This window comes from Rana temporaria, chromosome 9 (assembly GCF_905171775.1).
Source record: "Rana temporaria chromosome 9, aRanTem1.1, whole genome shotgun sequence".
NCBI lineage: Eukaryota > Metazoa > Chordata > Amphibia > Anura > Ranidae > Rana > Rana temporaria.
The window spans coordinates 19,388,028-19,411,442 of record NC_053497.1 but is presented as its reverse complement, the minus strand read 5'-3'; the positions used below and the strand labels follow the sequence as shown (position 1 = coordinate 19,411,442).

General features: G+C 45.6%; 1 protein-coding gene across 1 annotated transcript; it reads left to right on the top strand.

The window, feature by feature from the left end:
• Positions 1-524: 524 nt before the first annotated feature.
• YIPF6 (Yip1 domain family member 6) lies at positions 525-22,522 on the top strand. Its single transcript, XM_040322900.1, has 7 exons — positions 525-674; positions 3,889-4,017; positions 7,653-7,731; positions 9,154-9,196; positions 11,802-11,927; positions 17,656-17,813; positions 21,756-22,522. The coding sequence occupies exons 1-7, from the start codon at positions 630-632 to the stop codon at positions 21,875-21,877; spliced, it is 702 nt and encodes a 233-aa protein (XP_040178834.1). The 5' UTR covers positions 525-629; the 3' UTR covers positions 21,878-22,522.
• The last annotated feature ends 893 nt before the right edge of the window (positions 22,523-23,415 follow it).

The following is a 23,415-nucleotide window of genomic DNA, read 5'->3' as shown; positions in this document are numbered from 1 at the left end:
GACCACTGAGCGTAAGAGGGCCACACTGAGCATAGGCGGGACCACTGAGTAGAGGTGCCACACTGAGCGTAGGAGGGACCACTGAGCGTAGGAGGGCCACACTGAGCATAGGTGGGGCCACACTGTGCGTAGGAGGGACCACTGAGTGTAGGCAGGGCATGACTTCCTGCATTGCAGCAGGGAATTACGCTGAGCATCATTCAATAGACTGAGGACATCTAGTGGTGGAAAAAGGGCACTGCTGGTGGCATCCCCAGTGAAGGGCTCAGAATTGCAGCCAAAGGTGTTTTATTTTACACAGGTAGGGGGACACTAAAAATAAAACAGTTTCCCCCCTTTATTTAGTAAACCGCCTCACTATATGAAATCAGCAGAAGACAGGACTGAATCTGCTCTGTCATGTGAGCAGTCTAACTGGGGGAGCAGAAATCTGCACATGCGTATTAAAAACTTTGATCAGCAACTCCGGAAGGCGATGTGCGTTGTACGTGGTTTCCATAGATATTCGGACGCTCAGGCGCTGACGTATTAGTGGCGCGCCAGAAGCGGAAGCAGGTTGCCCCGTCGCGGATCGGTGACGCGTAGAACTGAGACTCCACGTCACAACTATCCACAGTGGAACCGGAGACATGGCGGAGAACGAAGAAAACCGGGAGGAGAGCGGGACGCGGCTGGTGAGAGCACTATGCATGTGATGGGCGGCTGTGCTGCATGACAGCTGTGCAGGCGCCATTAAAGGGACTCTGTCACGTGTACAGAGGTAGAATGACAGGTTCTCTTTAGAGGGACACTGCCGCCTGTACCATGCAGCTGGTAAGAATAGATTCTGGGGGTCATGTGACCTCCCCTGGGAGGGGCCCAGCGACCTAGCAGGCCAGAGTGTGGTCACATGACCAGGGGGTGACAACACAGGTACTCTTTCGGGTCACCTTCATCACTGGGGGGCCTGCATGAACAGAATCTCTTTAAACTCCCCCAAACCCACCCATAATCCCCTCCCCAGCCCAACCATACTCCCTCCCCACCATACTCCCCAACCATACTCCCCCTCCCCACCATACTCCCCAACCATACTCCCCCCACCATACTCCCCCTCCCCACCATACTCCCCAACCATACTCCCCCTCCCCGCCATACTCCCCAACCATACTCCCCCTCCCCACCATACTCCCCAACCATACTCCCCCCACCATACTCCCCCTCCCCACCATACTCCCCAACCATACTCCCCCCACCATACTCCCCCTCCCCGCCATACTCCCCAACCATACTCCCCCTCCCCACCATACTGCCCAACCATACTCCCCCCACCATACTCCCCCTCCCCGCCATACTCCCCAACCATACTCCCCCTCCCCGCCATACTCCCCAACCATACTCCCCCTCCCCGCCATACTCCCCCTCCCCGCCATACTCCCCAACCATACTCCCCCTCCCCGCCATACTCCCCAACCATACTCCCCCTCCCCGCCATACTCCCCCTCCCCGCCATACTCCCCAACCATACTCCCCCCTCCCCGCCATACTCCCCAACCATACTCCCCCTCCCCGCCATACTCCCCCTCCCCGCCATACTCCCCCCTCCCCGCCATACTCCCCCTCCCCACCATACTGCCCAACCATACTCCCCCCTCCTCACCATACTGCCCAACCATACTCCCCCCTCCTCACCATACTGCCCAACCATACTCCCCCCTCCTCACCATACTGCCCAACCATACTCCCCCTCCTCACCATACTGCCCAACCATACTCCCCCCCCACCATACTCCCCAACCATACTCCCCCCCCCACCATACTCCCCCTCCCCGCCATACTGCCCAACCATACTCCCCCTCCCCACCATACTCCCCAACCATACTCCCCCCCCACCATACTCCCCCTCCCCGCCATACTGCCCAACCATACTCCCCCTCCTCACCATACTGCCCAACCATACTCCCCCTCCCCACCATATTGCCCAACCATCCTCCCCGCCATACTCCCCAACCATACTCCCCCTCCCCGCCATACTGCCCAACCATACTCCCCCCTCCTCACCATACTGCCCAACCATACTCCCCCCTCCTCACCATACTGCCCAACCATACTCCCCCTCCTCACCATACTGCCCAACCATACTCCCCCTCCCCACCATACTCCCCAACCATACTCCCCCCCCCACCATACTCCCCCCTCCCCGCCATACTGCCCAACCATACTCCCCCTCCTCACCATACTGCCCAACCATACTCCCCCCTCCCCACCATATTGCCCAACCATCCTCCCCGCCATACTCCCCAACCATACTCCCCAACCATACTCCCCCTCCCCGCCATACTGCCCAACCATACTCCCCGCCATACTGCCCAACCATACTCCCCTCCCCACCATACTGCCCAACCATACTCCCCTCCCCACCATACTGCCCAACCATACTCCCCTCCCCACTATACTGCCCAACCATACTCCCCTCCCCACCATCCCCCCCCCTCCCCGCCATACTCCCCCCCCCCCCCCCGCCATACTGCCCAACCATACTGCCCTCCCCACCATACTGCCCAACCATACTCCCCTCCTCACCATACTGCCCAACCATACTCCCCTCCCCACCATACTGCCCAACCATACTCTCCTCCCCAAACCCAACCTAATCACACTCTCCTCCGTAAACCCAACTAGGGTGACCACATTTCCAAACTACAATTCAGGGACACCCTCCCTTCCCATAAATCAGCTTGTGCTGTAACGAATCACAGCACAGTGATTGGACACAAGAGGCAGTGATTGTGCTCGTCCAGGCTTTCCCGGCCAGGACAAGTACTGTCAGTGAGTAAAGCGGTGATGTGGCGGCCTTTTTTGGGGGCATCAGATTGGCCGCGGGGGGGGTGGCTGTGTCAGTTTCATTCCGGGACACTGTATTGTCCTGGAATGAAGGTGCCCGGGACAGACCTGCAAAATGCGGGACAATCCGGGACACGTGGTCACTCTAAACCCAACCATACTGTCCTCCCCAAACCCAACCCAACCATACTCTCCTCCCCAAACCCAACCCAACCATACTCTCCTCCCCAAACCCAACCCAACTATATTCTCCTCCCCAAACCAACCCAACCATGCTCTCCAGCCCACCCATGTTCCCCTCCCCAAACTCAACCCAACCATACTGTCCTCCCCAAACCCAACCCAACCATACTCTTCTCCCCAAACCCAACCCAACTATATTCTCCTCCCCAAACCAACCCAACCATGCTCTCCAGCCCAACCATGCTCTCCAGCCCACCCATGTTCCCCTCCCCAAACTCAACCCAACCATACTGTCCTCCCCAAACCCAACCCAACTATATTCTCCTCCCCAAACCAGCCCACCCATACTCCCCTCCCCAAACTCAACTCAACACTACTACCGCCCTAACCCAATTATACGCCCCCCCCCCTTTACCTAACTTCACTTCACCATACTCCCCTTCCCAAACCCAATCCAACTCAACCATACACCCTATACATTACCCCCCCCCCCCCCCGACTCATCCCAGCTATACTAAATTCATTATTATTATTATGGATTTATATAGCACTAACAGTTTGCGCAGAGCTTAACAAAATGTAGGATGACATTAGTCGTATTACAAGAGGAATCGGAGCACCCTGCTCATTAGAGCTTACAATCTAAAAGATCCTTGGTCCTTCCCCCAAACTCAATCCCAACCCAGCTATACCCCCAACTATTCTCCACTCAACTGAACCATACCAAGTAAAGTAACGCAGTGCAGAATAGCAAAAAATGGCCTGGTCATGAAGGCTGTAAAACCCCCCAGAGCTGAAATGGTTAAGATAAAATGTGCTGATAGAATATAAAATGTCACTCAAGTTTTATGAGCTGGGATTAACGACGTGTGTTCTTCTTCAGTTTGCAGGACTGTCTGATGTCTCTATATCTGGAGATATTCCCGTGGAGGGAGAGATCACAGTGCCGATGGCCTCCCAATCACAGGATGACGATTTCTCCACATTGGACGAGCCCGTCAAAGACACCATTGTACGTGAGACAACCGAAGCAGAAAATAAAAACCTAACAACTAAAGATAGGAACTGTATACACCAAACCTAAATGTATTTACATGTTTAACTCTCCCAATGCTGGTCCCACTTTATTTAGCTTTTTTTTTTTTTTATTTGGTAAAAAAAACGAAATGTTTTAATATTACAATGCTAAAAGTATTGGGACACCCCTCCACATAATTGGATTCAGGTGTATAAAATCACACACCCGCGCATGCAGATTGCTTCTACAAACATTTGTGAAAGAATGGGCCACTCTCAGGAGCTCAGTGAGTACAAGCGCGGTGCAGCGATAGGTTACCACCTGTGCAATAAGTCCATCATGTGAAATGTCCTTGCTACTAAATATTTCACATTCAGCTGTTAGTGGTATTATGACAAAATGGAAGCAACTGGGAACAGCAGCCACATAAAATGACAGAATGGGGTCAGCACATGCTGAAGCTCAAAGTGTGCAAAAGTCGCCAACTGTCTGAGGAGTCAATTAGGGCTGCAACTAACGATTATTTTCATAATCGATTAATCGGCCGATTATTTTTTCGATTAATCGGATAAAATCATTAAAAAAACGTAATGTGGAATTTTTCGTTTATTTTACGGTAATAATGAAAAAACTGAGTGTTGCACTCAAACGGCAGATTAAAAAACGTTTAACATTACACAACTTTGCAGCAGTACTATTCCTCCTGGGAACGCCAATGCTGGGGCACTATTCCTCCTGGGAACGCCAATGATGGGGCACTATTCCTCCCGGGAACGCCAATGATGGGGCACTATTCCTCCGGGGAACACCAATGCTGGGGCACTATTCCTCCCAGAAACGCCAAATGCTGGGGCACTATTCCTCCCAGAAACGCCAAATGCTGGGGCACTATTCCTCCCAGAAACACCAAATGCTGGGGCACTATTCCTCCCAGAAACGCCAAATGCTGGGGCACTATTCCTCCCAGAAACACCAAATGCTGGGGCACTATTCCTCCCGGGAACACAAATGCTGGGGCACTATTCCTCCCGGGAACACAAATGCTGGGGCACTATTCCTCCCGGGAACGCCAATGATGGGGCACTATTCCTCCGGGGAACACCAATGCTGGGGCACTATTCCTCCCAGAAACGCCAAATGCTGGGGCACTATTCCTCCCAGAAACGCCAAATGCTGGGGCACTATTCCTCCCAGAAACACCAAATGCTGGGGCACTATTCCTCCCAGAAACGCCAATGCTGGGGCACTATTCCTCCCGGGAACACAAATGCTGGGGCACTATTCCTCCCGGGAACACAAATGCTGGGGCACTATTCCTCCCGGGAACACCAATGCTGGGGCACTATTCCTCCCGGGAACGCCAATGCTGGGGCACTATTCCTCCCGGGAACGCCAATGCTGGGGCACTATTCCTCCCAGAATACCAATGATGGGGCATTATTCCCCTCCCAGGAACACCAATGGGGCACTATTCCCTCCCCCACCCAGGAACATCAATGATGGGGCACTACTATTCCACCCACCCCCCGGAACACTAATGATGGGAGTTAGGAGGATGGGTAATTGTTATAGGAATGCATGTCATGTACTCATAAACTAGACAAGTAGGTTTTTCTACCTTTCACAGACGGTGCAGCTCGGCTCTCCTCACCGCTGCTTCTAGCCTCTGTTCCCTCGAGGCAGCAGCGGGCGGGGCTGAGATCAGTGGGGAGCTGACGTCAGGAGAGGCGTGGACATGCGGCGCGGACGTGCCTCGTAATACGGCGGCGCCTTGTACACATACGAGGCACGTCGGCGCTGCATGTCCTGTGTAATACGGCGGCGCCTGTTATCACGGGACAGGAGGATTTTTTGAATGGGCGGACGGAAGGTGCGGACCAACTAATCGATAATGAAAATCGTTGACAACGATTTTCATTATCGATTTTTATCGATAATATCGATTAATCGTTTCAGCCCTAGAGTCAATAGCTACAGACCTTCAAACTTCATGTGGCCTTCAGATTGGCACTACAACCGTACATAGAGGGCTTCATAGAACGGGTTTCCATGCCTGAGCAGCTGCATCCAAGCCTTACATCACCTAGTGCAATGCAAAGCGTTGGATGCAGTGATGTAAAGAACGCCGCCACTGGACTCTACAGCAACGGAGACATGGATGAGCGAGTTTGGGGGTGGAGGAACTTGAGCTCAATCCGACAGAATACCTTTGGGATGAATTAGAGCGGAGACTGTGAGCCAGGCCTTCTTGTCCAACATCAGTGCCTGACCTCACAAATGCACTTCTGGAAGAATGGTCAAACATTCCCATAGACACACTCCTAAACCTTGTGGACAGCCTTCCCAGAAGAGTTGAAGCTGTTATAGCTGCAAAGGGTGGGCCAACTCAATATTGGACCCTACAGACTAAGACTGGGATGCCATTAACTACTTAAGATTCTGACCTTTATGCAGGTAAAGGACCTGGCCAGTTTTTGCGATTCGGCACTGTGTTGCTTTAACTGACAATTGCGCGGTCGTGCGACGTGGATCTCAAACAAAATTGGCGTCTTTTTTGTCCCACAAATGGAGCTTTCTTTTGGTGGTATTTGATCACCTCTGCGGTTTTTATTTTTTGCGCTATAAACAAAAATAGAGCGACAATTTTTGAAAAAAATCTATATTTTTTTACTTTTTGCTATAATAAATATCCCCCAAAAAGATATAAAAAAAACTTTTTTTTTTTTCCTCAGTTTAGGCCGATACATATTCTTCTACCTATTTTTGGTAAAACAAATCACAATAAGCGTTTATCGATTGGTTTGCGCAAAATTTATAGCGTTTACAAAATAGGAGATAGTTTTATTACATTTTTATAATATTATTATTTTTTTTTTTTTTTTTTATTTTTTTTACTACTATCAGCGATTTATTTTTTTTTTTCTCGTGACTGCGACATTATGGTGGACACATTGGACAATTTTGACAAATTTTTGGGACCATTGTAATTTTCACAGCAAAAAATGCTATAAAAATGCATTGTTTACTGTGAAAATGACAATGCAGTTTAGGAGTTAACCACTAGGGGGCGCTGTATTGGGTATGTGTGACCTCATTTGTTTTTTCTAACTGTAGGGGGGCAGGGCTGGATGTGTGACGTCATTGATCGTGTTTCCAGCAGCAATCGGGACTCCAGCAGCGATCAGGTCCCATGGCCGCGGTCACGGAGCTTCGGCTGGGCACTTAAAGAGGACGTACCTGTACGTGCTTGTGCCCAGCCGTGCCATTCTGCCGACGTATATCTGCAGGAGGCGGTCCTTAAGTGGTCAAAGTTCATGTGCGTGTAAAGGCAGGTGTCCCAATACTTTTGTAATATAGTGTGTGTGTGTGTGTGTGTGTGTGTGTATATATATGTATGTATGTGTGTGTGTGTGTGTGTGTACACACACATATTCGCGCACGCATGTTTATGTATATATTCCAAAAGAGAGCGGCACTCACGGGTCTTGAAAGGTGAATGCACAACACATAATGAAGGTTTTATTTCGACGAGGCACAAGCTCGTCTTCCTCAGGACGCCAGTATACCAATCGAATACTTTCTGTTCACCAGTACCCATTTATCATTGTACTTTTTTTTTTTTTTCTCAGATGCGGGACCTGAAAGCTGTGGGGAAGAAGTTTTTCCATGTGATGTACCCTAAAAAGAGCACAGCCCTTCTCAGAGACTGTGAGTATACTGGAGCGGGGGGGGGGGGGGGGATTTACTAAAACTGAAGCACTGAGAATCTGGTGCAGCTGTGCATGGGAGCCAATCGGCTTCTAACTTCAGATTGTTCAATAAAGCTTTGACAATGAAACCTGGAAGCTGATTGGTTTCTTTTTTTTTTTTAAAGTGTATTTTGTGCGTGTACTCGAGAGAGGAGCTGGACTGCAGGAGTTGGGAGTAGGCAGGCCTCCCCCAGAGGCAATCTGCCACCTTTCTCCATGCCCCGGGTGGCAATGGTGGGTGTGTGAGGGGGTCCTCCCACACAGCCCGCCCTAACTGCTCCGCTTTGAAGCCCAACGGGGCAGAGGGACTCCCTATAAGGGAGTGAGAGGATTTGCCCACTCAACCAGCCCCATTAGTCCTTCGCCTCTCTTTTTAGAGACCGCGTGGTCAAAGTGCGTGATGTTGGCCCAATTTCGAGTGCGTGTAAGTGTGGTGGTTTTTGTGGGAGGGGGGTGGGCGTACTAAGCGCAGGCTTACCTCGCATAGCACACCCACCGGGAGCCGGGCTGAGACCACCAAACTCAATTCACATGTAGCCGAGACCGGGATACGAACCCCTAGCTGCAGAGGTGAATGGCTTGTCAGCGCAGTGCCAATCGTGTTGAGCCACCGCAACAAAATATTTTTTTTATCGGGACTGCGACATTGTCAGACACTTTTTACACTATTTTGGCACCATTGTCATTTATACAGCGATTAGTGCTATAAAAATGCACTGGTTACTGTGTAAATGGCAGGGGAGGGGTTAAACACTAGGGGGGGGGGGAGAGAAGGGGTTAAGTGTGTGATTCAAAATGTGTGTGTGTGTGGGAGGGGGTGGGCTACCAGTGACACGACACTGATCACCGCTCCTGATAACAGGGAGCAGACGATCAGTGTCCTGTCACTAGGCATCTCCCCGTTCTGCCTCTTCGTCTCACAACGGCAAATACAAAGGGACATACAGGTACACCCATTTGCCTGTACGGGCCATTCTGCCCACATATATATGTGTGTGTGGTGGTCGGTAAGTGGTTAAGGGGGTAAATCTCCGGGCCTGAAGTGGTTAATTTCTTGTTTTTATAATGGACTATTTCTGATGGTATTTTCCATGTAGACCAGTTGTGTGTTCTGCTGTATACAGTATCTGGAACACCGAGGACATCTAGTGGTGAAAAGGAAATACTACAGGGACAGCATCACAAGGCACCAGGACAGAACTATAATTTGTTTGTTTTAAAAACCTGCTATGAGGCTATTTAATAAAAATTGGCCTGGGTTTTCAGTTTTACTTTAACATTTTTAAAGGTTAACTGGCTTTTCATAAAATTGGCCGTAGGCAGGGTGTTTGTGAGTGTAGATTTGTCCATGTTTAATGCGGTGTACTTTGTTCTCTTTCAGGGGATTTATGGGGCCCTCTTGTGCTCTGTGTCTCACTTGCATTGTAAGTATTTTATTTATTCCGCCCCCCCAATGTATGCTGCGTGTTTTTACCATTTTTTTATTTTTTTTTATACAGTGGAACCTTGGATTACGAGTATAATCCGTCCCGGGAGAATGCTTTTAATCCAAAGTACTCGCAAATCAAAGCGAGTTTCCCCATTGAAGTCAATAGAAACGAAGATAATTTGTTTTGCATTGACTTCTATGGCATATAATACTGCATGTGGCCAGAGGTGGGGGGACGACACCAGAGAGCCCCGGAATTACTCGGGGACAGCTCGGCTGATGTCGAAAACCCTCAGGAACAGAGTTTTACCGAGTATTTCCGAACAGCTCCAGCGCCCCCGCATCTCTGGCCAAATGCGCTACTGCACACCGCTGTGGCTTGAATTCTGCTAGTCAACACTCGCAAACCGAGTCGGGATTTAAAAAAAAAAAAATCCTCGTATTGCGAAACGCTTGTTAACTGCGTTACTCTAATTCCGAGGTTTCACTGTATAAGGATTTTTTTTTTTGAGTAATGAGGACTTCACTAATACAGCCATTCTGGCTAATTCTTTATTCTACTGAAAGTAAGCCAATGTTTGTATGTTTTATCTGCAAATAATTAAAGTATGGCTGTTACTGATTAAAATTTGTCGTGTTCGATTAATCTTTTTTTTTTTTTTTTTTTTTTTATTGATTAATTATAACGCACATACATTTTTCGGATCACCACCATATATAGTCCCCACTGTAATATCCACAGACATCTCCCTCACTGTAATATCCCCTGCTGTGGGGAGGAGCCGCGACAGCCGCCGAGGGACACCAGAAGACCATGATTGGGGCCACAGTGTGCAAAACAAACTGCACAGTGGAGGTAAGTATAACATGTTTGTTATTTAAAAAAAATCTTTTACAACCCCTTTAAGATGGCTCCATTCACTTACATTGATTTTCTCATGCAGTATGACTTGGGGCGACTTGAAGTCGGATCCAAAGTCGTCCCTGTGTGAATGGGCTCTTGAGGTCCATATTTTGTATATGTAGTGCAAGGAGCTGGCTGATTGAAAGAAAGTGTTTAGGTCTGACCTCCGTATTATATGGTTTTGGTAAATCTAAAGGACAAAATCTAAAGAAAATTGTATCCAGCTTAAGGCCCCTTTCACACTTATGCGACTTGTCCTGCGATTTGTGATGGCAAAGTAGCATGACAAGTCGTTTCCCATGATTTCCAATGACAACCACTCATATTAGTACGACTTCAAGTTGTTCTGACTTCAAAGTCATCCCTGCCCTACTTTGGTCCGATTTTTGATGCCACTTACACTGGTATTCCCTGAAATCGCGGCGAAATCGCATGACTTTGAAGTCGCAGTAGTGTGAAAGGGGCCCAAGTCATTTATCTGACTGTCAAGCTATTAACCACTTCCAGACCGCTGTACGACTATATACGGCGGCACTTTAAAGATACATATCTCGGTAACGCCAGCAGCTGCTGCCACAACCGAGGTATCTATCTTTACTGTCAGCGGTTCTGGTAACGATAACGGCGGTCTCCGCGGCGGATGCGCCGCGAGATCGCCGTTATCGGTGGCGGGAGAGGGGCCTCCCGCCGCTCTCCCGCGTCCTCCGCCGCTTACCGGAGCCGTCGGTAGCGGCGGAGGAGATCGCGACCGTTCGGGAGCTGAGCGGGGACGAGACTGAAGGAAAAATCTCCTTCGCCCGTCCCCATAGCTCGGCTGGGCGGAAGTGACGTCAAAACGTCAGTCCCGCACAGCCTCTTAAAGAAACAATATTTTTTTTGTCATTTGAAAAAATGACATTTTCCAATTTTTTTTTTTTTTTTGCATTTTAGTCTAAATATAAGATCTGAGGTCTTTTTGACCCCAGATCTCATATTTAAGAGGACCTGTCATGCTTTTTTCTATTACAAGGGATGTTTACATTCCTTGTAATAGGAATAAAAGTGATCATTTATTTTTATTTTTTTTTTCCAGTGTAAAAAATAATAAAATAAATAAAAATAAATAAGAAAAAAAAAAAAAAATTTTTTAAAGCGCCCCGTCCCGACGAGCTCGTGCGCAGAAGCGAACGCATACGTGAGTAGCGCCCGCATATGAAAACGGTGTTCAAACGACACAAGTGAGGTATCGCCGCGATCGTTAGAGCGAGAGCAATAATTATAGCCCTAGGCCCTAGAATTTTTTAAACGTCGCCTATCGAGATTTTTAAGGGTAAAAGTTTGACGCCATGCCACGAGCGGGCGCAATTTGTAAGCGTGACATGTTGGGTACCATTTTACTCGGCGTAACATTATCTTTCACAATATATAAAAAAATTGGGCCAAATTTATTGCTGTCTTATTTTTTAATTCAAAAAAGTGATTTTTTTCTAAAAAAAGTGCGCTTGTAGGACCGCTGCGCAAATATGGTGTGACAAAAAGTATTGCAATGATCGCCATTTTATTCTCTAGGGTATTAGAAAAAAAAAAATATATAATGTTTGTGGGTTTTAAGTAATTTTCTAGCAAAAAAATATGTTTTAGTCTTGTAAACGCCAAATCTGAAAAACACCCAAAGTAGAGAAGTGGTTAAGATTTGTTCTTTTTCTTCTTCCATAAGAATGCTACAAGGTGGTTACGCCAACAGCAAAGAAGACGGAGGACCCCAGTTTGCGGAAGTTTTTGTAATCATCTGGTTTGGAGCCGTGGTCATCACACTGAACTCCAAGCTTCTCGGGGGAACCATGTAAGACCTTCCTGCCTATTAGTCATGAAACACATATTACTATTACACTATGTACACTCACCAGACACTTTATTAGGTACACCTGTTCAATTGCTTGGTAACACAAATTGCTAATCAGCCAATCACGTGGCAGCAACTCAATGCATTTAGGCATCTAGATGTGGCGAAGACAACTTGCTGAAGTTCAAACTGAGCATCGAAATAGCATTTTGTTGCTAAATGACCGGGCCACTTTTTGCGATTCGGCACTTGCGTCACTTTAACTGACATTTGCGCGGTCGTGCGACATGGCTCCCAAACAAAATTGACGTCCTTTTTTGGATTGGGTTGAGCTTTCTTTTGGGTTTTTTTTAACCTGCGGTTTTTATTTTTTGCGCTATAAACAAAAATAGAGCGACAATTTTGAAAAAAATAATCAATATTTTTACTTTTTGCTATAATAAATATCCCCCAAAAATATATAATAAAAAAAAAAATGTTTCCTCAGTTTAGGCCGATGCGTACTCTTCTACATATTTTTGGTAAAAAATAAATCGCAATAATCGTTTATTGATTGGTTTGCGCAAAAGTTATAGCTAATCAAGGTGGTGATATCCTCATCCAACAAGACGGAAGCATCCCTCCTTGATTGAGGTGGTCGTTTATCGTTGACGGCAGGCTGATGCACACGCTCTAGAGATCTCTATAACCTGAGATCCTCTCAGTCTGGTAAGCGGCAGTAATATTACACTCTTTTGGCTGAAAATAAGACCAAGGCTCCTTCCAGATACTCCATTGAATATTGCAGGAGCTATTGGATTAAATCCTAGAAGTGTCCTATTTTTATGCTTTGGGACTTTGTTCTTTTTTTCACACAATGAACATTTATCACATAATTTACTTTGAATACATTTGCCTCCTTGTTGTTCACTGTTTTTTTTTTTTTTTGCATATTTTTATATTCACAATCGTCACTGATTTGACTATTTCACATAGGGATTTCTATAATGACACTTTATTGAAATTTTGGTTGCGCGCTTGTTTATAATTTATTATATCTATTTATATGCGAAAGTTATAGGGGCAGATCCACAAAAGAAGTACGCCGGCGTATCTAGTTATACGCCGGCGTAATTTCAAATTTCCCGCGTCGTATCTTTGTTTTGAATCCTCAAAACAAGATACGACGGCATCCGGGTTAGATCCGACAGGCGTACGTCTTCGTATGCCTTCGGATCTTGGATGCAATTCTTCGGCATCCGCTGGGTGGCGTTCCCGTCGTAATCCGCGTCGAGTATGCAAATTAGCTATTTCCGACGATCCACGAACGTACAAGCGGCCGTCGCATTCTTTTACGTCGTTTCCGTTCGGCCTTTTTCGGCATATAGTTAAAGCTGCTATTTGGTGGCGTACGCAATGTTAAGTATGGCTGTCGTTCCCGCGTCAAATTTTAATTTTTTTTATTTCGTTTGCGTAAGTCGTCCGTGAATCGGGCTGGACGTAATTTACGTCCACGTCAAAACAATGACGTCCTTGCGACATTTAGCGCAATGCACGGCGGGAAATTTAGGGACGGTGCATGCGCAGTTCGTTCGGCGCGGGGATGCGCTTCATTTAAATGAAACACGCCCCCTACTGGCCAATTTGACTTGCGCGCTGTTACGCCGCGAGAAATACACTACGCCGCCGTAACTTACGGCGCAAATTCTTTCTGGATTCAAAGCTTTGAAAAGCAAGTTACAGTGGCGTAGCGTATCTCACATACGCTGCGCTCATGCAAATGTACGTGAATCTGCCCCATAGCGTCTACAAAATAAGGCATAGTTTTATAGCATTTAAAAAAAATTATATTAGTATTGGCGGTGATCTGCGATTTATTCGTGACTGCGACATTATATCGTACAATTGTGACACATTTTTGGGACCGTTGTAATTTTTACAGCGATCAGTGCTATAAAAATGCACTGGTTACTGTGAAACTGACACTGGCAGTGAAGGGGTTAACCACTAGGTGGCACAGTAGGGGTTGAGTGTTCCCTAAGGCGTGATTCTTACTGTAGGGGGTGCGTGGCTGTGTGCGTGACGTCACTGATCGTGTTCCCGATGACAGGGAACACGATCCGTGACAAAGTCACTAGGCCGAACGGGGAGATGTTGTGTTTACACTAACATCTCCCCGTTCTATGTCTCCGTGAGACGATCGCGGGTATGCCCGTGGCGATCGAGTCCGCGGGAACCGCAGGCGCACTCACGGAGATCGCGGTGCGCGCCCGCAACAACCGCTTCTTAAAGGGGACGTATATATACGTCCTTCTGCGTGCGGCGGGCGGCAATCGTTTAATGTGGTTATAGCTCATTATAAATTACTTGCCTTAGATCGAAGCCCCCTGCAGCGGTCCTCGGGGGGGGGGGGGGGGGGGGGGGCCCTCTGGCGGCGAAATCCCCCCCCCCCCCCCTGGGTATTGTGTGTCTGGTGGTGTGATTGGCCGGCAGCCGCCGGTAACGGCACACGGACTGAAGTAATGGCACATACGTGCCATTGCTCCAGTTTGCCCCAGTGCGCATGTGCCGATGACATTGGCACATACAGGGGATATCTCCTAAACCGTGCAGGTTTAGGGGATAAGGAGATATGCTGAGTAGCTACAGGTAAACCTTATTATAGTCTTACCTGTAGCATAAAGTGGTCTGTAAGGGTTTACAACCACTTTAAGTGACTTTGAACGTGGCATGGTTGTTGGTGCCAGATGGTTTGAGTATTTCAAAAACTGCTGATCTACTGGGATTTTCACACACAACCATCTCTCGGAGTTTACAGTGAATGGTCCAAAAAAGAGAAAATATCCAGCGAGCGGCAGTTGTGTGGGGGGAAAATGCCTTATTGTTGTCAAAGGAGAATGGGCAGACTGGTTCCAAATGATAGAAAGGCAACAGTAACTCGAATAACGACTCCTTACACGGAAGGTATGCAGAATAACATCTCTGAATGCAAAGCGCATTGAACCTTGAAGTAGATAAAGCAGCAGCAGAAGACCACACCGGTAGTGCTGCGCTATATGTGGAGGATGGAAAGGTGGAAAGGAAGTGAAGGGTGGTCTGACTGTGACAGTACAAACAAAAATGGCATCAAAAAGAGCCGATCAGTGAGCGGGCTGACAAAATTATAACCATTCTAAGCAAAGGTGCAAATAGCATAACTTCATACGTTCTTCTTAGTAAAATGGAATACACAATCAATAAAGGTGATGAGAAGTGCAAATAAAGATATACAATCTGTGTAACACAACACCCAAATAACTATGATGGGCTCAGTGATGAGCTAGTGAAAAAAAAGTCCATAAAGCAGTAAACTTGTGATAAAGATCGATAAAGCAAAACTTTAACAATAACAACAGAAATCTAAATAATAATTGAAAGTCCAAAATTGGGAAGTGCTGGTGTGGGTCCGAATAAATAATGTGAAGGAAAGGTGGATATCCAGTGATCCTTTTAAGGTGACTGAGGGTGTCCTCTTACCTTACTGCTGTAAGGTAACAGCATATGAATCCAACCACATATGGTTATCCAAATGGGCTCTGGTCCAGGGAAACTGGGTCCTCCTTGGAAGTCGCGTCCCAGGATGGCCAATGTCTCGCGCCCAGAGGGATAAAACCACCAATAGTGTGATATCGTTTTAAAACTTTTAATCAGCATAAAAATATAAACGAGGGTACTCACATGGTTAAAATTAAATCAGGCATATAAAAAAGAGGGGCAATCGTTCGCCAACGTCGCCTCCGGTACCTCTCAGTGGGCTCTTACGCGTATTCGTCACGAACGTGACTTCTTCAGGACTCCTGAAGAAGTCACGTTCGTGACGAATACACGTAAGAGCCCACTGAGAGGTACCGGAGGTGACGTTGGCGAACGATTGCCCCTCTCTTTTATATGCCTGATTTAATGCTTTATGGACTTTTTTTTTTTCACTAGCTCATCACTGAGCCCATCATAGTTATTTGGGTGTTGTGTTACACAGATTGTATATCTTTATTTGCACTTCTCATCACCTTTATTGATTGTGTATTCCATTTTACTAAGAAGAACGTATGAAGTTATGCTATTTGCACCTTTGCTTAGAATGGTTATAATTTTGTCAGCCCGCTCACTGATCGGCTCTTTTTGATGCCATTTTTGTTTGTACTGTCAGTCAGACCACCCTTCACTTCCTTTCCACCTTTCCATCCTCCACATATAGCGCAGCACTACCTTCCCCATTATTAATACTTATGGTCTGATACACCTTCCAGTGCCGCAGCTATACCTCACCCCACCCCCTCCCCACCCTCCCCTTGATAGCGCGGTAATACCCACTCTCACAGAAGACCACACCGGGTGCCACTCCGGTCGGCTAATAACAGGAATCTGAGGCTACAACTCACACAGGATCACCAAAATTGGACAATGGAGGATTGGAAAAACAAAAAGTCTCGATTTCAGATGTGACATTCAGATGGTAACCACTTGCTGACCAGCTGCCATCATTATGCGGAGGCAGGTCGGCTCAATCCATCAAATTGCCGTAGCTGTATGTCAGTCCCTTTTTAACAGCTATAGCACAGGTGCACGCAGCACGGCGGGGGAGCTGATGCGCTTGGCTGGCAGGCACGGTGTCCGCCGACCTCCCACGATCAATCCGGATCTGTCAGTGTAAACAAAGCCGATCCCCGTTTTGTCAAGGTGGTGTACTGAGTGATCGTCTGTACCTAGTGATTAGGAACAGCGATCTCTCTGTGCTCTGTCAGTCCGCTCCCCCCACAGTTAGAAACACCTCCCAGGGAACACCTTTAACCCCGTGATCGCCCCCTCTAGTGTTAACCTTTTCCCTGCCAGTCACATTTTTACAGTAATCTGTGCAGTTTTATAGCACTAATCGCTGTATAAACTAAACTAGTCCCAAAAAAGTGTCAAAAGTGTCCGATCTGTCACAGTAAAAGAAAATAATAAAAATGCTATAATACAGGGACGGTTATGTGGAAAGTAGTCTGCAGATGATGCTCTTATAGTTTGTTCATTTTATTTATATATAATTAATTTTTATTATACTTATATTGTATTGGTGGTGTTAACACTAATGTAGTTTATTTACTCACCCTATGGATGTATCATTAATCAGCACATCTGATTGCACTTGATCTTTGTATTAGGTATCACATTAATTAGTTGTTTTAGCGCATATGTATATTATTTCACTATAATTCTATCCCCTATTTTGTAGACGCTATAACTTTTGTGCAAGCCAATCAATATTGTGATATTTTTGGTTAAAGTCGCAGAACACATATTGGCCTAAACTGATGAATACATTTTTTATATATATTTTATTATAGATATCTATCCTCTATCCTCTATCCTCTATCCTCCATCTCTATCCTCTATCTCTAATCTCTATATAGATATATATTGTAGTAAATAATATTGTTTTAAAAAATAAAATTGTCGCTTTTTCTATAAAGCAAAACATTTAAATTGCAGGTGATCAAATACCACCAAAAGAAATCTCTATTTGTGGGGAAAATGTTTGTTTGGGTACAGCGTAGCATGACCGTGCAATTGTCAGTTAGAGCGACGCAGTGCCATATCGCAAAAAATGGCCTGGTCGTTAAGGGGGTCCATCTTCCGGGCCTGAAGTGGTTAATTTCTCGTTTTTAATAGACCATTTCTGATGGTAGTTCCCATGTAGACCAGTTGTGTGTTTTGTGTCTCTTTGCAGCTCCTTCTTCCAGAGTCTGTGTGTGTTGGGGTATTGTATTCTGCCCCTCACCGTGGCAATGCTGGTCTGCAGATTGTTGCTTCTAGCAAGTGTAAGCATAGTGACGTTCGTCCTGCGGCTGGTCGTGGTCGTTGTTATGTTCGCTTGGTCTACATTTGGTAAGTACCGCAGTTTCATTTTATATAACTCAAAATACGAAATTTTTAATAAAAGATTTGAACAGCGTCACTATTTCTATTTGCAAGAAGCTGTATTAAAGGGTTAATTCGCCTTTTCGGGAAAAAGGAAAAGGTAAGTGAACACCCCTCCCAACCCCCAGTCCTCAATGTACCTACCTCTGTGGAAGATGATCTGTCAGTGTCCATGCAGCGAGTGTAGCGCTCCAGGGATTTGAAAGCCCTGCTCCTCCCCCTCCCCTCATTTTTCGGTAGGGCTTCCAGTGACTCTTGATTGTTCACATGACCAGTTTGACCAATCGGAACGGCTCTGAATGCTCTTATTTGATCATTAGGACTTGCAAGACAGAGGAAAAAAAGACTTAGCAGAGCGGGGATTTCAAATCCTAAGACTGCGACACTGGCTGCGTGGGGAGAGATGATGGCGCTCTAAAAACTGCCGATCCCTTGGCTTTGCTTCCGTCCCACTAAACCAAAAGGGTGCTGGCTATGCACAGGTACATTGGATAGAAGAAGATCCTGGACTGTCGCACTCCTTAAAACAATGGGGCAGATCCAAAAAAGAATTACGCCGGCGTATCTCTTGATACGCCGCATAATTTCAAATTTTGCGAGTCGTATCTTTGTTTTTTATCCACAAAACAAGATACGACGGCATCGCGGATCGATCCGAGAGGTGTACGTCTTAGTACACGGTCGAATCTCAGGTGCATTCTTTCGGCGGCCGCTAGGTGGCGTTTCCGTCGAATTCCGCGTCGAGTATGCAAATTGGCTAGTTACGGCGATCCACGAACGAACGTACATCCAGCCGGCGCTTTTTTTTACGTCATTTGCGTTCGGCTTTTTCCGGCGTATAGTTACACCTGCTATATGAGGCGTACTCAATGTTAAGTATGGCCGTCGTTCCCGCCTCGCATTTTCACTTTTTTACGTTATTTGCGTAGTATGACATCACCGTCGTAAGCATTGGCTTGTTCCGGTTTAATTTCGAGCATGCGCACTGGGATACCCCCACGGACGGGTCATGCGCCGTTCAAAAAAACGTTGTTTACGTCGGGTCACGACGTATTTACATAAAACACGCCCCCATCACATCGTTGTGAATTCTGCGCCCTTACGCCGCCAAAGATACACTACGCCGCCGTAACTTACGGCGCGCATTCTTTGTGGATTTGAAAAAAAAATAATAAGTTACGGCGGCGTAGTGTATCTTAGATACGCTGCGCCCGGCGGAGAAATGCGCGGAGGTACGTGGATCTGCCCCAATATCTTTGTTGTACAAATGAAATCCAAAAACAACCAAAATGATACAGTCAAAACAAAGTGAACAACAGGAAAAAGGTGGCTGACATGTTTCACATCATGTGATGCTTACTCATAACTGGCTGCGTGGGCACTGATTATCACCCCCAGAAATAAGCACAGCGGGGGCTGGGAGGTAGGGTGTTCACCTTTTTTTTTTTTTTTTTTTTTTTTTTTTTTTTTTTTTTTTTTTTTCCCGATAAGGAAAACTTACACTTTAACCACTTGCCAACGGGCCCATAGTAACTTTCACGTAGATAACGGTGTTATGGCAGAAGCTAGTTGCCATTACCCTGGTATCGTTTTTTTACTAGGGGCGATTCTGCGGTGGGAGAGGTGCGATTCTGCGGTGAGGCAGCGGGAGAGGTGCTACTCCCCGGAGTCGTCGGTACAGCCCAGGAGCGATCCAGTGTGGCCGTTTGCTGGACAGGAATTTGAGTGAGGGCAATATGGCCCCCACTCGGCTCTATGCCCTTGGAAGACCGGAGTGACCTCTGACATCACTTCTGGTTCTCGGGCCAAAACAAATGCAAAAACTATTTTATTTTTCTCTTTTGCTTTTAAACGTAAATTAATTATTATGAATGTACTATTGTGGTGATCTCTGATTGGTCACAGTGATCACATGGTACAGACAATCGCAGGTAATCGGAAGAAAAAAAAAGGTAAAAGTGTACCCCCAGTACTATGGGACTATTAAAGGGGTTGTAAAGGTAAAAAAATGTTTTCGTAAATAGCTTCCTTTACCTTAGTGCAGTCCTCCTTCACTTACCTCATCCTTCCATTTTGCTTTTAAATGTCCTTATTTCTTCTGAGAAATCCTCACTTCCTGTTCTTCTGTCTGTAACTCCACACAGTAATGCAAGACACACTCTCTACGTTGCAGATAGAGAAAGGAGCTGTGTGTTAGTGGGTGTCCTGACTCTCCCGTAGTCCAAGGGAGGGGGTGAGCACGACACTCCACACCAGGGAGAAAGCCTCGCATTACTGTGTGGAGTTACAGACAGAAGAACAGGAAGTGAGGATTTCTCAGAAGAAATAAGGACATTTAAAAGCAAAATGGAAGGATGAGGTAAGTGAAGGAGGACTGCACTAAGGTAAAGGAAGCTTTTTCCCTGTTAAAAAAAAAAAAAAAAAAGATAAATTAAGCTATTTAGGAAAAACATTTGTACCTTTTATAGCCCCTTTAAGGCAGACTCAAATGTAATTTTGATATAATAAAAACGTGCAATGTTTATTTTTACATAATAAAAACATTGGCGCATACATCGCCATCAATTTGTATAAAACGGGTTTAAACATGGGTTCATCAAGACCTGGTTACTGGTGTCGTTTTCTCTTCTTGTTATGCCCGACGCATTTCAGGAGCAAAGTCTATCCCTTCTTCAGGGTCAGCCTGCTGACTGGACAGTGAAAAAACAGCAGCATACTGATTAGGTCATCTTTCGGCTTCCCCCCCCCCCTATCCGTATGCTCCTGGTCAGCACATACATGCAACCCACCTGATTGGGTCCCGGTCTTGCCACTTCCTCTCCTATTTCTGAGCTCTACTGTACAGACATTATATATATATATATATATATATATATATATATATATATATATATATATATATATATATATATATATATATATATATATATATATATATATATATATATATATATATATATATATATATATATATAAATATATATATATAAATAAAATCAGGGCTCGACAAATCCCGGTCGCCATGGCGACTAGTAAAATTCTTTTTTTTTTTTTTTTTTTTTGTGAGCTGGGGCCATCTGGTGGTGAGCCGTTGGTATTACAAGTTATTACCACCAGATGTGAGCTGGCGCCATCTGGTGGTGGCCGTTGGTATTACAAGTTAAGCATTACAAGTTAAACAGCAATTCTAATGTTGATTTTCACTGCCATCTTCTTGCCTCTAAATAGAACCCCCAAACATTATATATATTTTTTATCCTAACACCCTAGAGAATAAAACGGCGATCGTTGCAATACTTTCTGTCACGCCGTATTTGCGCAGCGGTCTTACAAGCGCGCTTTTTTTGTGAAAAAATTACACTTTTTTTTATTAAAAAATAAGACAACAGTAAAGTTATCCCCATTTTTTTAATATTATGAAAGATAATGTTACGCCGAGTAAATTCATACCCAACATGTCACGCTTCAAAATTGCGTCCGCTCGTGGAATGCCGACAAACTTTTACCCTTTAAAATCTCCATAGGCGACGTTTAAAAAAAAATCTACAGGTTGCATGTTTTGAGTTACAGAGGAGGTCTAGGGCTAGAATTATTGCTCTCGCTCTACCAATCGGGGCGATACCTCACATGTGTGGTTTGAACACCGTTTACATATGCGGGCGCTGCTCACGTATGTGTTCGCTTCTGCGCGCAAGCTCGTCGGGATGGGGTGCATTTTCTGGCTCCTAACTTTTTTACCTGGCTCCTAGATTCCAAGCAAATTTGTCAACCCTGGTGTGTATGTGTATATGTATATGTATGTGTATGTATATATATATATATATATATATATATATATATATATATATTACTTTTTTATTTTTATTTTTTTTATATGAAGCCTTTATGTGTATTTTTTTTTTTTTTTAGCCTCAACTGCCTTTTTAGCGGAGAGTCAGCCACCAAACCGCAGAGCCCTGGCCGTCTATCCCATCTTCCTCTTCTACTTTGTGATCAGCTGGATGATTCTGACCTTCAACTCTTCTAAGTAGTTCTGGGGATCGGGGGGGATTCTATTTTCTAGTTGGATGGACTTGAATAAGCTTGGAGGACGAGCTGAGAAGGACCACCTATGGACAGGTGTCTAACTGACCAAAGTCACCAGTGCTGAATGGAGCTGCCCAGACTCCGGGCCTGTGCTTGCTATGTGGCGTTTGTATATAACCCTCCGCATATAGTTACTGATTCCTATTTTCTACAGCTACAGATGCTGTAAGTGGGTGTAAGCTCTTCATTCAAGACCTGCTGGGGCAAGGGATAAGGCCCTAATCCATGGTAGGCAACCTGGGGCCCTCCAGCTGTTGCAAAACTACAAGTCCCATCAAGCCTCTGGGATTAATTGTAACTGCCAGCCTTGCAATGCCTCATGGGAAATGTAGTTTCACAACAGCTGTAGGGCCCCAGGTTGCCTACCCCCTGTCCTAAACAGTCTACTTTATGTTTACATAAGGTATGCAATGTAAGCATATTTCACTACTGATAATTGGCATCCTTTTTATGTTTAAAAATGTTTTTCCCCCTAAAAAGATGAGAATTGAAAAGGGTGCCATCATGTCCTAGTATAGCAGAAGGGGTATTACATTTGTAGATGCCCAATGTAGCTCTTAAAATAAACCTTGCACTAAAAGTTTCACTAATTACATTAATCCCCGCCGCCCCCTTTACAAATGGCTACCTGATACTTGTTAGAGGGCTTTTTCACATCTACTTTGATCTCTTAAGAGCGATCCGTGTTTGGATCTCTCTTCAGAGAGGATTTGGCAGTCAGTGAGGAAACGTTTAACCCCCTTGAACTAAACACTAGCGTGCCACAACTTGACGAGCGGCACTATAAACTTGAACGGGTCCAGACCCCTTCCGCCGGGGTCCCCCCCTCCTCGGGAGGGCCCGTCCCCCTTCTACCCATCGTGGGGCCGCGCGGCTGTCTGTGGCCTAGCCATGCAAGGCTGTTCGCGCGGCCCCCCGCCTGCGGTCCTTGTGCCATGTTTCTGGACTGGAGAGGGCGGCATCACAATCCTTATGGCAAGATCCTGGAATGGATAATCCGAAATCTTGCCAGCTACAGCACATTGCAAGTCTTCTTTTCTCAAGATTTGGGATCCTCTGCGTTCCAACATTTCACCGGAAGGATTGTAATGCCACGTTCCCCTGGTGCATATTTTCACACGTGTTATATATATATATATATATATATATATATATATATATATATATATATATATATATATATATATATATATATATATATATATATATATATATATATATATATATATATATATATATATACACATTTTTTTTTCTTTACATAAAAATGTATTTGTACAATATCATATATACATTTTTTTTTTTATATTATATATATATATATATATATATGAGTTGCATCTTGATATAGCGCGCTCATTTACCCCGTAGGATCCTGACACGCTGGTACATATACTAGGGCCAATTTAGACTGGAGCCAATTAACTTGCCAGCGTGTTGGAGGAAACCGGTGTACCTGTAGGAAACCCACACAGGCAGAACG

Bases quoted from the DNA above. Each gene is read 5' to 3' on its own strand.
- YIPF6 (XM_040322900.1), top strand. From the start codon at position 630: ATGGCGGAGAACGAAGAAAACCGGGAGGAGAGCGGGACGCGGCTG. The intron at 7,732-9,153 runs GTGAGTATACTG...GTTCTCTTTCAG, and splicing joins CACAGCCCTTCTCAGAGACT to GGGATTTATGGGGCCCTCTT. The intron at 9,197-11,801 runs GTAAGTATTTTA...TTCTTCCATAAG, and splicing joins CTCTGTGTCTCACTTGCATT to AATGCTACAAGGTGGTTACG.